This window comes from Nannobrachium achirus (assembly GCF_963921795.1).
Source record: "Nannobrachium achirus genome assembly, chromosome: 17".
NCBI classification, from domain to species: Eukaryota; Metazoa; Chordata; class Actinopteri; order Myctophiformes; family Myctophidae; genus Nannobrachium; species Nannobrachium achirus.
The window spans coordinates 32,728,823-32,744,688 of record NC_137824.1 but is presented as its reverse complement, the minus strand read 5'-3'; the positions used below and the strand labels follow the sequence as shown (position 1 = coordinate 32,744,688).

General features: G+C 40.8%; 2 protein-coding genes across 2 annotated transcripts; one reads left to right on the top strand and one right to left on the bottom strand.

The window, feature by feature from the left end:
* The first annotated feature begins 3,015 nt into the window (after window positions 1-3,015).
* On the top strand, window positions 3,016-8,319 carry mospd1 (motile sperm domain containing 1). The gene is made up of 6 exons (XM_080745740.1): window positions 3,016-3,153; window positions 4,747-5,060; window positions 5,842-5,917; window positions 6,039-6,271; window positions 6,883-7,044; window positions 7,553-8,319. The coding sequence occupies exons 2-6, from the start codon at window positions 4,907-4,909 to the stop codon at window positions 7,582-7,584; spliced, it is 657 nt and encodes a 218-aa protein (XP_080601866.1). The 5' UTR covers window positions 3,016-3,153; window positions 4,747-4,906; the 3' UTR covers window positions 7,585-8,319.
* A 1,511-nt stretch (window positions 8,320-9,830) lies between these two features.
* pabir2 (PABIR family member 2) lies at window positions 9,831-15,403 on the bottom strand. Its single transcript, XM_080745779.1, has 10 exons — window positions 14,856-15,403; window positions 14,437-14,515; window positions 14,281-14,334; window positions 13,852-13,895; window positions 13,713-13,767; window positions 12,844-12,948; window positions 12,522-12,607; window positions 11,857-11,921; window positions 11,594-11,681; window positions 9,831-10,670 (listed from the first exon to the last, which is right to left on the bottom strand). Exons 1-10 carry the CDS (start codon window positions 14,990-14,992, stop codon window positions 10,535-10,537), a joined length of 849 nt encoding a protein of 282 aa, XP_080601905.1. The 5' UTR covers window positions 14,993-15,403; the 3' UTR covers window positions 9,831-10,534.
* Between the last annotated feature and the right edge of the window lie 463 nt (window positions 15,404-15,866).

Here is a 15,866-nt window from a genome sequence, read left to right as displayed (position 1 = left end):
TACTTTTGCCCCCCACCAGAAAAAAAACTGAATCTAATTTTTGGGAATAATCATAATAAGAGTCACCAATCAGCCACAATGTCTGTAAAACATAGCAGCAATCTGTCAATCTGTCTTGACCTATAGTAATATACTTTTTTTTACTAAGTAATATGGTACAATATTACTGTATGGCAGAGTAATCCCTTACACTACGCGTTACTGGGTAAAGTAATACATATTTCCAATTAATTTAAGCATTTCACACTTGTAGAATGTGAAATAAATGTAAATAATAATATTAGAGAATAACAGGGAAGACTAGAAGACCAGTATGTCTGAATAGTACTGATTATATAATAGCCCTAAACTTTCGCTGACAGGTTTGCTCCATACACCAGCGTTTATAATGTTGAGTGAAAATTTACCAAAAGTAACTTTACCATAGCTTAATTTCTTCAATCGGAGAGCTGGTTTTATGTTAATTCGTGGGTATTTTCAATTAATTGTACTTGTACAGTAGGCCTATGTGCCCTTAGAGTGGGGATAACCTACTGCTTTTCATACAATTTGGTCACGGCAAAAATGTACCTTATACTACACGCCTACGTCCCACCTCCAACGTCTTATTGGCTGAGTCCGGTTACTGTAGCCACGCCCTTGCATAAATAATGTGTAATGAGGTTGACGTGGTTTCGTATCCGCCCACTTTCTGCAAAAGAAAAAAAAAATCGGAATATGGAGAAAGTGTGAGAACATATTGTTGTATTTTGTTTTTGCTGCCATGTTTACCACCCTCCGCCCTACCAACAATAAGTACACTACAAAATAACAGCTCTCTTCCATCTCTTCCATCTCAACCGCTCCCCCTCTCTCTCTCTCTCCCCCATCTCTCTCTCTCCCATCTCTCTCTCTTCCTCTCTTGCTCTCTCCTATCTCTCTTCCTCTCCCTCCCATCTCTCTCTCGCTCTGTCCTATCTCCTTCACTCCCTCCCATATCTCCCTCTCCTCTTTTTCCCTCCCTCCAGTCCTTCCCATCTCTCTCTCTCTCTCTCTCTCTAGACTCTCTCTCTCTCTCTAGACTCTCTCTCTCTCTCTCTCTCTCTCTCTCTCTCTCTAGACTCTCTCTCTCTCGCACAGTCTTGTAATGATCAGTGGGGGTTGGGAATTATAATGGTGTTATTATGGTGGAAAGGAGATCACAGTTTCATCTTCCATCGCCGTGAAACAACCCCGTTCACAAGAAAGTCGGTGTTGACTTCATTGGAGGAGCAATAGTCACTTGACAACCCTTTGATGTAGGCTACTGCGTGTTTATGACAGTGACAGTGACAGTACAATACAGTACAGTACAGTACAGTACAGTACAGTACAGTACATGATCCACAGCATTGAATAGCTCTGTTTTCTCAGAGGCTCAGGTGACAGACATCTTAAAAATGTCCTTGTCTGTCTGTCTGTCTGTCTGTCTGTCTGTCTGTCTGTCTGTCTGTCTGTCTGACTGATACACACACACGCACGCGCGCGCGCACACACACACACACACACACACGCGCGCAGCATGTTTCAGGGTATTCGAATTATTATTATATAATAAAAAATGTAAACATAAATTTTGGTGTCAATTTTAATGACGTAATGAATTTATGTATCTCGACCTGCATAACACATCCCATGGCCCGGAGGCACGGTTGTGTGGTTGGCTGTCCGGAAGACATTGGCAAAATTATTTAACAATATAAATATACAATATAGCCTATATAATATATATTTTATTTATATATTAATATAGGTATCTATATAATATATATCTATATACATATATAAATATAGGTCTATGGTGTCAGATGTAGAGGCCACCAGCTCCATAAATGGAGATGTCTTGGCCATAGCCTATATGGAGTGAGTGTGACAGAGGCATGACCATGACGCACATATACAGACGGACGGACATGATCTGCAGGTTTTCGTACTAAATGGGACCTATGGTTGTAAAAAAGAAGAATAGAAAATGATTTAAAGGTCCTACACCATGCATTTAAAAATAATTTATATAACACTGTTTGTGTCCCAAAAACGTTTTTGAAAAGGTTTGAGGCTAAATTACCACTCCTGAATACAGAGCCCCTGTCATTTCTGCCTGGCTTTCAGAGCATTTTCAGCTGCAGTACCACCTTGTCCTGAGTGGGAGGACTGCGCTATTGAGCCAGTTTTGGCCCCACACTCCTCCCCACCTCCTGCTCAGCAGGCCTGCCCACCCCTCCCCAACCCTCTCCCAGCTCCTCCTGCCTCCTTCTCAGGCCTGCCCACCCCTCCCCAACCCTCTCCCAGCTCCTCCTGCCTCCTTCTCAGGCCTTGTGACATCACAAATCTGACCTTTCACAATCAGGACCGTTCTGAGACATGCTAACATAGATCTGCCCATAAACTGAGAAAGACACAATGGTCAGAAATAGGACTTTGTGAGGATAGAAGTTGCTGGTGGGACACCAAGAAAATACATAAAAATTGGAAACACACACACCTTAAAAATCACACCTGTGTGAACTGAGCGGTGGTCGTGGTCGTGGAGGCTGCGCAACAGCAACAAATATATATATATTTAAAAATATTAATAATAAAAAAGATTAAAACAAATACAATATTAAAAATAATAATAATAATAATAATAATGTGTGGGGGGGGTGATTGCTTGCGTGCGAGTGCGTGTGAGTGAGAGAGAGAGAGAGAGAGAGAGAGAGAGAGAGAGAGAGAGAGAGAGTGTGAGCCATACTTGTCACTCAGGCTGGTTTTGCATTTGATGCTCAGGGCAGACTACTCAACAGCACCTCTCTGGTCACCCAGGGGCTTAGGCTACATACACCTCAGACTACATACACATACACCCACCCACAAACATACACAGCTACACACACGGCCACGCTATGGAGACGGTGTGACCACCGCTCAAAAACTCTAGCAAAGCAACCAACTAGCCAATCCCAGCGCGACGGTCTCTCCAGGCTATGGGACGCAGATTGCAGACTCCTTCGCTCTCCAGTGTATCCCAGCATGCAACGCGCGGTCTGCAGTGTATTATTGACAACAAAGAAAAAAGCCACAGAGAAACAAAACAGGGAGGACAGACCATAACGAGCATTTGTTATTAACCTCGTTTATTGACGACTAAAAAAGGTAAAACGCAGTTTGTTGTTGTCTTTGTAAAACTGCCGCATCGTATTGTGGATAAAGGACAGTGTTTGTGGGTGACAACTGATGTTTACCAGTCAGCTAGCGTTAACCGATGTTACACTAGAACTGGTGACTTGTATAAATGTGTGCCCCCCCAGACGTTGTAGTTGTTCAACATTATCATGTTTCACTCTACTTATCTCATCGCATCCTGTCAACATGATGTTGTAATTGATAACGGGTAATTTGCAAAACATTAATGCAACATTTATAAGATATTAAAACGGGTATTTTCACCCTTTTGAAATCTGACGTAGCATGTGTGACCTGTCGCTACCTCAAACGCCCCTGGAGCAACAGTATTCAATAGCGCACGAGTTTTGTTGTAGTGTAACAACATTGTCATGTAAGCATATAACGTTACCTGTCTGTCACTGTCCCACAAGTTAGAGGGCCAGGCTACACTTAATGACTTATTTAGTATTGTAACGTAATACCATTAATGAATTTGTTATTAGCTATAGTTAAATAGTTGGCTAAGTTAGCCTTACAACTCGCAATTATAGAAAACATACATGAACGCTTTCAGATTAACTATGCTAAAGTGAAATCTTAATTTACAATTTCAAATGATGTATACAATAGTGCAATTGGTTGAATGTATTTCTATTATTGTTATTATGAATGGTAATAACACAGTTAAGTGTTGCGACATATGGTTCTTGAAGTTCAAGTAAACACACCCACGTGACAGCAGCCATGTGGAATTCACTTCACCCCTTCTTTGTCTGCTGTTTTCAACTCTGACTTGGTTCTACTTGTTTGTTCTCTTTGCAACTCAGACTCTGACTCTGCCATTGAGATCTAAGGTGGATATAGGACCCCATGAGGTTTCTGGGAGAGAAGCCAGAGCAGGCTTTATGTTAAACCAACCAGCTTTTATTTGTGTTGTTTTACAGTTTACAGTTTTAGGCATTGAGACTTACAAGTGGGAGATCAGAGTAAGCATAAACCCTTGTCAATAAACAACAAGGTAAATAGTCACATAAGTTGAGAGCAAATGTCTAGACTACAGTTTTATGCTTTGTGCCTTTAACAGATACCACTTAGCAACTGTCTAAAAACATAATTGTGGTATTTGTTAATTTGTTAATAACAGAAAGTGAACAAGTAATCAATATACTGTATAACCTGCATTGAAGAAACTAGCAACTATCGAAACAAGGTGACAAGAAGGGGTTGGGTGGAGTCTTGATGTGAGTCTGAAGTCAACACCGAGGTGGCAAATGTAGGCTTCCTACAAACGGTAAAGTCATATATCTTCTTTGTGTCCTTTGAGAATGGGGGGAGGGTGTCATCCAATTCATTCTCTATGGAAGTCACATGGTTTCATGTCTCTTCCAAGCCTCTTGGCCAAGAGACAAGAAGATTCGAGCCAAGAGACATGAAACCATGTGACTTCCATAGAGAATGAATTGGACGACACCCTCCCCCCTCATTCTCAAAGGACACAGAGAGGATATATCACTCTTTAGTGTGAATGCGGCCTGAGAGTGTGTCTGCTTTTTTGTTTTTGTTATCGTCTGTGTGTAATAGAGCACCAGCATTATATCATGGTCTTGAAGAGTTGACGACGACAGGAAGTGTCTTTCACTACCTGAGAGGGGGAGTTTTACACACGGGCAGTCTGTGGAGAGAGGCGAAGTGGGGGGGCAGTCAGACGGTGGAAGCGGAAGCCAAGCTAAGCTGAGGGCCAATGCAGCAGCAGAGCCGCCAGCCGGAGCTAGTGGAAGGAAGCCTTCCTGTGTTCGTGTTCCCCACAGAGCTCGTGTTCTACGCCGACGAGCAGTCCTCTCACAAGCAGGTGCTCACGCTCTACAACCCCTATGAGTTCGCCCTCAAGTTCAAAGGTCAGTGGATACAGGAAGTGCACGATGATGTCCTGCATGTACATTGTCTATTTATTACACTGTTTCCCAAACAGTGGGTGGACCAATAATTGGTCCACCCACTGTTTGGGAAACATAAACCCATAAACAATTATTGTTATGGGTCACTCACGACTCGACCATAATTCCCATTTTCTTTTCCTACATTAAAAAAAAAAATATATATATTTATATTTCAAAAGATTTCTCTTTAAATTTTGAACATTTTAAAACAAACAAATCTAAGACATTAATAATTTTAAAACAAACTAATCTAAGACATTAATAATTACGAAGTAGTGAAAATAGCTGATCTACAAGTTTGCAACACAGCACGTGCTATTTTCACTAGTTTGGGTCCCGGGCAAACGTCTAAGCTCTCTTTCGGCCTGAAAAGTTTGGGTCTATCTATTCCACTATTCTATTAGACTGGGATCAACTAGTTTTTCAGTTTTCTTTTCAGTTTTCTAACAAGAGCGCCTGTGCCCCTCCAGAAATGATTACTTTGGTCAGAGGCGTCATCATTTTAGGGCCTAACCATAAACCTGCATGCATGTACAGTTTTGTTGTAACTAGTAGCAAGTCTAGCGACTGCCTCAGGCTTACAAAAACAGTGCATAGGCTCCTGACCTATGCCACTCCTGACCTAGGCCACATGGCTCGGGAAACGCTGGTTCCCAAGGCTATTTACTTACCTATGTTAGTCAAACAAATCTATTTGTTCATAAGGTGTCAAACTGATCATCTGTTTGTCTCTGTTCAGTGCTGTGCACAGCGCCAAACAAGTACACTGTGGTTGACGCAACTGGAGCCGTGAAACCACAGTGCTGCGTCGACATGTGAGTGAACTTCAATATCTTTGTTATGGTGTTATAAGTATAGTGTTAAATTGACATGCAGACCGCACCCGTCTAAATCATTGAAGTTCTATATGTGTGTGTTTGTGCATGTTTCATTCAGAGTAATCAGACATCGAGATGTGCGGGCCTGTCACTACGGCGTCTATGACAAGTTCCGGCTACAGGTGTCCGAGCAGAGTCAGCGGAAGGCTCTGGGTCGCAAAGAGGTGACAGCTACTTTGCGTCCCTCTGCCACACAGGAGCTGGCAGGCACCCGGCCTCAAGAGGAGGAACGCAGGATGAAAGAGCAGCTGGCAGACAGCGTGTTCTTTGAACAGACCGCATTTCAGACAGGTTGGTACAAACATACAGTCTGAGGTCATTTGTCATCCTTGTCACTAGATGGCACCAAATACAAATCAATAATACATAGTATGTAGTCCTTATGTGTTGGTGTGAGGAGTTCGGATTCAACTGTGTTCCCTGAGTAACTCTGTATGTGTCTAATTAACTCTGCATACAGTTAGGCCTGTCACAATTATTACATAATCATCTAATTATTTGACATAATAGCAATTGTTTAATTGTTTCCATGTTGAAAAATATTCATATATTTTCAAACATTTTCAAAATAAAGTTGTCAAATATGTCAGTAATTTCTTTGTATATTTAGGTTATGTGTCATATCTACCATGTGTAACTTCAAAGCCTACAAGTCAAACAGAATTATTTGAGTGACAATGTTAATCGTCATCTAAAATGTCATAATCGTGACAGCCCTACATACTGTATGTATGACTGCTTATCGCACACCTTCTCAAATGTTTTAAATGTGTGTGTGTGTGTGTGTGTGTGTGTGTGTGTGTGTGTGTGTGTGTGTGTGTGTGTGTGTGTGTGTGTGTGTGTGTGTGTGTGTGTGTGTGTGTGTGTGTGTGTGTGTGTGTGTGTGTGTGTGTAACTGCTAGAGAGCCGTCCTGTGTCCGGAGGTCCCAGCCTGTTGACAGTGCTGCTAGGCCTAGTGTGTGTAGCTGCTCTCATGCTGCCGACCCTGGGGGAGAAAGAATCGACTGTGCCTGTCTACCTCCATATAAGTGTTAACAAGAAACTTGTAGCTGCTTATGTCCTTGGTGAGTGAACCACAGAATCTAGTTCAGATGTAACCGCGTGTTCACAGCGGACGCATAGCAACAAACAACAAAAAGCGTCGATTACATGCAAAGTCAATGCAAAGACGCAAATACACAAATTCTCACCTTGCAAATGCCACACGTTTTGCGTCACTCGCATATTCGTGCACGTTCCAAAATACAACTTTTAACCTGCTTCACCGGATCCAGGGACCTTTTAAATAGGAATTTAATCTTGTCCCTATTCTGAGGAGAACATTTGATGGAAATAGTTGATCTACAGCTTTTACAAGGTCACTGTGAGCTTGTATTAAGTGGCAAACAGATTTGGTGTAAAGGGAAATACTAGAGGATCAGGACCCTTGTGGTCAAGTATATAAGGTTTAAGTTGTTAAATAGGAGCACTAGGGCAAATTCAGTAGTTGGCAATAAGCAAATAATGTTTCTAAAAGAAATCGCTTTCTTACATTTAAGCTGCATGCTGAAGTGTTTTCCCGACTTGTTTCAGGTCTTCTAACGATGGTCATCCTACGTACATGAAGTGCTCTGGACCAAGAGTAAGGAGGAACACGTTTAATGTTCACACGCCCGAGGTGATCACATGATCCAGTGGGTGTTTACAACAGGGGGATGCCCCCCTGCCCCGAAATGTACAATAATTGTTTTAAAATATATATATTAACCTAATATTGAACTGATGCAAACAATAGAGACCTCCAATGTGTACGACAAAGGAGAGATGTTCTCTGGGGTGTATTCGTCACCCTTGGCCCTGGCTAGGTTTTGTAAACAAATACGAGGGCATTGAATTAAAGGTTGTTTTGGCATCATATTGCTGTCTGTCTGTATCTCCATTGCCATTATTGTAACAGAATATGGTACATACATAACTTGAGCCTTTTGTTACACAAGCCCAAACATGATGTAAATAAAGCCATTAAAATGTTTTGGTCTTCAGCTGTAACCCTTATATTGTTGTCTACTTTAAGCATTTATTCTTTTTTAAGTGTAAGTTCTGATTACTAAATGCAGTTACTTGCATGTGTGGATACTTATTTGAATGAGTTGTACTTTTTCAGCAGCAACATTATTCAGTTTTACTTGTCACCAAAGGAGGTTGTTGCTGTAATATATCAATGCTCCATCAAATGTCTAATTAAGTCTCAATGCATCTGACATTGTGATTACTAGTGCAATGCCTGTACAGAACACACAAGCGGTACTGGAGAAGCACCATCTGATCGACTTCACAATCGATAACATTAAAATAAAATAAGGCTGTTATTAAGCACTGGACTGCTGGAGTGTTTGTAATGTTCATTTTTACGTGATTAATGGGCTCTATGAATTACAGCCTGACCCATAAAATTATTCTTCAGTAGGGCTGTCACAATTATTACATAATCGTCTAATCGTGATTATTTGACAATTATTTCGTCATAATAGTGAATGTTGAAAAATGTCAGAAAGTGTGGAAATAGCAGATCTACAAGCTCAAAACGCGTCGCATCGCGACGCGTTGTGAGCTTGTAGATCGGCTATTTCAATGTTATTTGTTAAGTAGTAAGTTGTCAAATATGTCAGTAATTTCTTCGTGTATTTAGGTTTTTTGTCATATCTGCCATATGCAACTTCAAAGCCTAAAAGCCAAACAGAAATGTAATTGTCAATGACAAAAACACAATTAAATCGTTAATCGCCAATTATTTGAGTGACAATTAATCGTCATGTAAAATGTCATATCGTGACAGCCCTATCTTCAGTCATCAATTGCTATTTGTCAACAGGGAACAGGCATGAATCTTTAAATAAAAAGGGCACACAATCAGGGGCCATTGACTTCAATTACACAAATGGTGTGCTTTGTCAAATTAAAGCGATTTTACAAAAATAACTGCTCATCTATAAAAAATGTACCAAAAGAAGTATTCGTTTCTTTAGAAGAAATAATTTATTTTGACCACAGTTTGATATGATGGCATAGGTTGCAAGCGTAGAACATTTCCTCCTAGACAACCTCAATGACAATACTGACATCTGGAGAGATCTTATTCGTTTTTCTTCAGGGAAAGACATTCAATATAAACTGCAACCAAACTTTTTTCTTAAAGGTTCAGAGATCATACTTCGATGAACTAATTTACAATCATTTCCTTAAGTTTTAATGTAAGGGTCCTCTTGTACATAGACTTGGATGAAATAAACACCAAGGCATTGCATGAATGTAGGCTGTAAAATACAGTGCAGGCTTAAACTGAACTGGTCGCTTTCTGAAGAAAAACAACTGTCAAAGGTTTACATAGAACTAAAACGTAAATATGTTGACAATGACAGCAGACAAATGCAACGGCACGCACCAGTTTGATTTAGGCATTTGTTTAAACATGTACAGCCTATAATTTAAGAGAATGACACATGCTGGTTTTAAATGGAAGATGGAAAACTATCAGCATCCAACTTTGACCAAAAGCAAACAAAGGAAAAAGAAAAAAAGGCTTAGAAACCACACCAAAGAGCAAAGACCGTTCACAAACCAGAACAATGTGCAAGCAGGGATTTAAGGAAGAAATGTGCACAAAGCACATGAACCGCAGCTTGCAAGTCTCCAATAACATCCTGAGCACAAACAGGATTAGTAGCATTTAGTGATCAATCCCTCACAGTGGTGACTAATCTTATCTCATCTATCTTATCTTTCATATCTACTGGGTCAGTCTGCTACCCAGATGGTAAAAAAATATCACAGCAAGTCAACCAAAGAGGTTTATTTTTTCACCACAGTTGACAGCCTACAGGAGATCCACCCAAAACACAACTTCTTTTACAGTAAAAGGAAGAGGGGGCACTCAACTCATAATTGAACCCTGTGAAGTAGTCACAACATTTTTCTAATCCACTCCTTTAAAAAGAAAATAGTTTGCTGTTTTAGCCCTGTGCCTGCATTCATCTCACAGCCAGTCACAAAACTCACTATATATTTTTGACGAGATTAATATGTACATACTTACAAAGCAAAAAAAAGAAAAACAATAAGTTAAATCCTTTCATACAAAAACTGTAGACGTTTGAGTATAAACAAAGGCCTGTGGACGTCAGTTTTGTTCCTGCACAAAAATGGGAACACATTTGTAGTTAAGAGGACATTGTACACATCCAAATACTGTAGTCATTTGTTTAGGTTAGTTTTTTGTCCAGTGTTCAATGTCTTTCTCCAGTGGAGAGAACTGGTGTGACAGACAAATACACATAATCACAGAAGCACCGTATGAGATCCACAACTAGCAGCTGGTGCTCAGTGTTTCTCTACACAGCAGACATCTTCCATGGCTTTCCATTCCATCCAGAGGAAAACAGAAAACAGCAACTGCAACAGCAAACATGGAAACTCCACTAAGCCTACGTGACTGAGAGGCAACAGGTCTGAGAAGGAAACTCGTCCCTTCTGAGAGAAAATCTCTGTCCTCCTTTAGTGTCTCTGGTGATTCTGTGTTCACTTTGGGGACAGGTCCTGGATGGAAGCGAAGGGAGAGTTGCTGGAGGAGGGCGACACTCCCTCCATCTTTCCAGGGGAGTCAGTGGAGGAACTCACACTGCTGAGGCTGCCGTCCAGCAAATCTGGAGAGTGACTGGAAAACAGTTACAGCTAATTAACACACACAATTTTATTCCAAATACAGTGTACGTACACCAGCAACTAGGAGCTATATTTTTGTCTATGCCTTACCCCTTATCCCTAAACTTCTTTTTTACTATTTTGAAAAACATTTAAAAATACTTCAATTAGCCAATCTACTTCGACATGTTGTGAGCTTGTAGATCAGCTATTTGAAATATCTAATAATGCGTTTCAAAATAGTATAAAATGGCAAAAGAGTTTAGGGATGAGGGGTAAGGCATGAACGAAAATAGGGCCCTAGGACTTTAACCAGTACAGCTTTATAGCAGTGAGATTACTGCATTTAACAAATCAAGCACTGTGATCTACTGTACAGTGGTGTAATGGTCGTAGAACGGGGTACCACGCGGCATGTTTCACACACATGCACGGGTACGGTGAGGATGTGCATGCTAGAACGTGTGTCCCCCTTGATTCATGAGCCAAGTAAATGGTAACCGGTTTATAAGTGAGTGTGCATACTGTGCAAATGCATCCACAAACGTTGCATACACATAACACAGAATTTTGGCTTCAATAAGGCTGCTGCTAGTATCCTATCTGCATGTAACAATGCCTCAGCCACCATCGCAGCAGTAGAGGGTAATACTCGTTCAGAGCAAACTTTTAGTTATCATTCAAGGCATTCCTTGAGAAGATTTTCAAACACTAAAACTAAGCTAAAAAGTAAAAAATAGTAATTTCCTATATAAACACGTTTCATACTACTACTTATATATATCAGTAAAAACGGAAGTAAAATGAATATTAATCACAAACATTATGTAGGCGTGTGTGCTTGTGCATGCGTGTGCTTGCGGCATAATTCAAATAAAGCCCCTCCCCAAAAATAAAGACACCATTACACCACTAGATCTACATGAAATGTCGTACCAGGAACGGTGGTCTGAAATGTCAGAGGACAGCATGGTGGTCGTACCCTGGAACAACCTCTTTGGTTGGCTCTCTGTCTCCATGTCCCCTGCAACACAGAGACAAACTGCTTTCCTAGGATTCAACATTTCACATGACAGGAGGTGCCTCTCACTTTGTGGAATTCAAATCATTCTAAACATTTAACCCTCGTTTCCGTTCGATGCAGTGCCGTAGAGCATGCTCTCTGGAAGGATTATGAAAGGCTTGTTAAGGTGACCCACCTTTGCGTTTGATTGGCCCCAGTATGCTGGCTCTGATGCAGTTAATTGGGCTCTGGCTCCGACGGCTAGAGAACAATGGAACACTTTGTTACCAATGAAGTGTGGTTTGAACCATTACCAGTGTTGAAAGCAGATGTTTATTAACTTTTATGAGAGGAAAATATTTGTATATGTTACTGTGAATAGAAATGTTATGTCCAGAGATAGTATATTCTAGAAGCACTAACTCTGTTTACATAGATGGTGTACAATAACCAACCTGTGTGGATTTTGGGTTTATTCAGCGGTTGGTTAGGCTTGTTCTCAAATGTACCATACATAAATGAGGCTACAGTCCTTCCCATGTTCGATTCCCACTCAAGGCCCTATATTGCATGTCAACCCTCCCATCTCTGTTCACTGTCCTTCCCAAATAAAGCAGAAATGCCAAAACAATGATCAGCCATATGTCACACTTCTATGATCTCTGTTATAATTAGGCAAGATTTTTCTAGGAACCCTCATCCAAACAGACCCTTATGGGTCTGTAACTTTGATGGGTCCATTTGGTTACATTTGTACACTCCTAGTTAAATTAACACTGAGAATAATGCTGATGAAACTGGGGGTCCTTGAAATGAAAAGGGTTGAGAATCACTGAGGCAGAGAACAACTGAGAAATTCACCTGAAGCGTCGTGTTGGGCTGGGTACTGGGCTCGGCGTCAGTCCATTGCTGCTCACAAGGATTTGCAGTGAAGGAGAGAAACACTGCTGCTCATAGCAAAGACAATGAAAATACAGTTACACCTCAGTTATAATACAAAGGTCACCTGCCAAAAAGCACAGATCTACAAGCAAACAACAAACTGTGATGCAACAAAGTGTTAGCCCGTTTAGAATTAGATCTGTTATTTTTGGCAAGTGACACCCTTGTGCGATGGAGTAATGTATAAATCAAGCTCTAGCTTTTGTTGATGGTAACATAACAAGTCATGTGACAGATGTACCTTCTTTCCAATCCCTCTAGTTGGGGACGGGGCTGGTGACACAGGCACAAAGTCGATTCTCTTTGGGGACGATGATGCTGATTTCTCAAAAGTGTCTGTGTCACTCTGTAAATATAATAAAGGAAAGAAGAAGATGTTAATCTACTAAAGTCTTCAGAACCAATAATGCACTAAAGCCAAGGACACTGGCATAGGTCAGTGAGTTTACGGTTTCTGCATGCTCAAAATGGACAATATACATTATATAACCTAGTAATATAACCTTACCAAGTAAGAGGAACTTATCGCACAGCACCTTGAAGCACCGTAAGCGCTAGGACAATGGTCAAAACTGTTCTCTTTGTTATGTGCAAATGAAGGTGTAGGCTGTCTGATTCTGCCAACAGCATATTTTTTATTCTGACTAACCTTTATTGACTTAATTCAGGTTTGTCTCTAAACTGTTGAACGTGTAAGCCTGTACACGTATATGTTTTTATGTGGACTATGTCCACCTTTGTATTTTATGTTGCTATGGACCATGTATCCTAAATAAAGTTTGATTGATTATATATCTTTGCTTTTTAAATTATTTGTACAATTTCTAATGCTGCTATAATGTCTGAGAAATAGCCATTATAGTGATGTGCTAAATCATGTGTTTTACTAATGTAGTTTTACAACACTACTTTTGTGCACCGCTGCAGAATTTATTTCATTTTCTACAAACACAGTATGAATTGAATACAACTAAATATCATTCACGTTATCGGCCGGCTGTTTTAGTTTTTACAGTTCTTCTATTAAGATACCGTATTTATAAGCACAGCGATAATCGCTAAGAACATGTATAGTTGCAGCCATATCTATGATGCAAGGTAGCTCTTTACCAGACTGAGGCTTTCCTCCCAGGAGTGACTCATCTGCATTGCTGCCTGAACCTCCCTATGATGGAGACACAAAATACTTATAACAAATACATTTCTACATCAATTGATTATTGTCGAACTTCACTGGTCCAGAACTTACCGCTCATGGGCAGTCTCCCTGTTCATGACATCAACACCCTCCTCCTGCATGAACACAAACACAAACCTTTTAACCACTTGAACCTGACCACAGAAATAGCAGAGCTACCAGTAAGACTCCCTAATCGGGAGATAAACGACCGCCAGGTCACATGTATACACACTGCAACTTGCCAGCCAAGGAGTGTGTGTGTGTGTGTGTAAAGTTTGGCATGGATAGGGGCAACGGTGCCGGAGATAAGAGTAGGGCCAAAAGTGTGACGTGACGTAACGTGACGGACAGACTGGTAGAGGGACAGTCGGTGGAGGTTTTCATAGTAACTTAAGCTTCTATGTTGCATCACGATGCAGTGTAAGCTGATAGATTGTATGTTATTTTGCAGCACAAACCCCACATACATGTGTATACTTTTAAACACTGCCTTCTTACTTGTTTGATCTGATGAAGTCTTGTACTGGGGACACGAATGGGCGACGAGGGAACCTGCAAGAAACGTGTGTAGAGGGAAATGTGTCAAACACTGACGATTATGTTATGGTAGCTACATAAGAAAATATATTCATGAAATGAAACTGAATTAATTACCATATTGGGCCTGTTGACAACAGTAGTACTGTTCCTTCTGCAGCGTAGGACCTCTCTTTGGAAAACTTGGGAATTGTCACTATAATGACACAGATTACAAGTCACAATCTATGTACTGAACTGCAGTTAAAGTAAGTCTTAGGCCAGGGGGTCCAAAATGGTTCCAGGGTAATTAAGGGGTCATTGAAGAGTTTCCAGCAGGACCCCAGCTAAATAACTGATAGTTTGGAATCTCCATAACTCTGAGTGATGATATGGCGGTCCTTGAAATTAAAAAGTTTGAGAACCAGTGTCAGTTCAGTCAGTTTCATTAGGCGGGATGGAGTTACTGTAATTACCCAAGAGACAGGCAGAGGCAGTAAACAATGAAAATGCTGCAGGTGAATGCAATTATAAACAAGTTATAAATAAGGGACAACCTGAGGCCATTGATCATGGGTGCGCTGTTGGATCTTCTTAGATGTCCATCACTGTGACCCAGTGAAGATGGGATGTCCAGATCCAACTCCATTTTCTCTTGTGGCATCATGACTCCTGGGTTGTTCGTCTCGTTCATAACGTTGTTATTATCATCTACCACCACCAACTCATATAGGAACTAACTCATCTGGCTAACCAGCAGCACAGTGTTGTTAGCTAGCTGCCTTCCGAACATTAGCGTTTCAGCTACGCAGATAAAACGTAACACGACATATTTTTAAAGCGGCGTTAGTTCATCAATTACAATCTCCAATCACACTGTCTGTTGTTAATTAATGGAACCTAAACTTACAGCATATACAGGCCTCTTCTCATTTGTTCCAGCGCTCACACATTGTTGCCAAACAGAGACAACTGTTCCGCATCATCAATCCCTGCAATCCAAACTACAACTGATCTGTGGTCATGTCGTCAGAATCTACAACTTTCATTTCATTATTATTGCAATTTTCAACACAATACAGAATGCAGCCCGGGTACAACTGAAACCTTTAGCTAACGAAGCTACAACACACGCCAAAGGATGCGTCAATGACGTCGTCGGTAAGCCGGAAGTCCTTCGGACTCTTGAACCGCACATCCACGCATAAAGCTATTTTTCTTCTCGTACGAAACTTAAATTTAATTCAACAAGTTCCGACACGAAACAAACATTTTGTTTTCCACGGAAAATGTTGTGCGATGGATTAAAGTACACTTGTTTGTGACCAAACTGTACTATCCTTGGACATTTAGTATCCCCGCGGGTCCAGCCAGTAGATACAGATCAACAGACTTAATAAAAAACATTAAAGTGCGCTCATTACCTGACGCGTTAAATGACATGAACTACTCAGTCGGTCAATTTATGTATTCTTCGCGCGTGTCCTAGATCAACCCCACAAAGTTAACGTTATCTAGTGATATTCACGTTAATCAATCAGCTGGCAACCACAGCATCGTTGGCTCAA

Coding starts and splice junctions, on each gene's coding strand:
- mospd1 (XM_080745740.1), top strand. CDS start 4,907: ATGCAGCAGCAGAGCCGCCAGCCGGAGCTAGTGGAAGGAAGCCTTCCT. Junction 5,918..6,038: donor CCACAGTGCTGCGTCGACAT/GTGAGTGAACTT, acceptor TGTTTCATTCAG/AGTAATCAGACATCGAGATG. Junction 7,045..7,552: donor TGTAGCTGCTTATGTCCTTG/GTGAGTGAACCA, acceptor GACTTGTTTCAG/GTCTTCTAACGATGGTCATC.
- pabir2 (XM_080745779.1), bottom strand. CDS start 14,992: ATGAACGAGACGAACAACCCAGGAGTCATGATGCCACAAGAGAAAATG. Junction 14,516..14,855: donor CCCATGATCAATGGCCTCAG/GTTGTCCCTTAT, acceptor GTGTCATTATAG/TGACAATTCCCAAGTTTTCC. Junction 12,608..12,843: donor CTAGAGGGATTGGAAAGAAG/GTACATCTGTCA, acceptor TGCTATGAGCAG/CAGTGTTTCTCTCCTTCACT.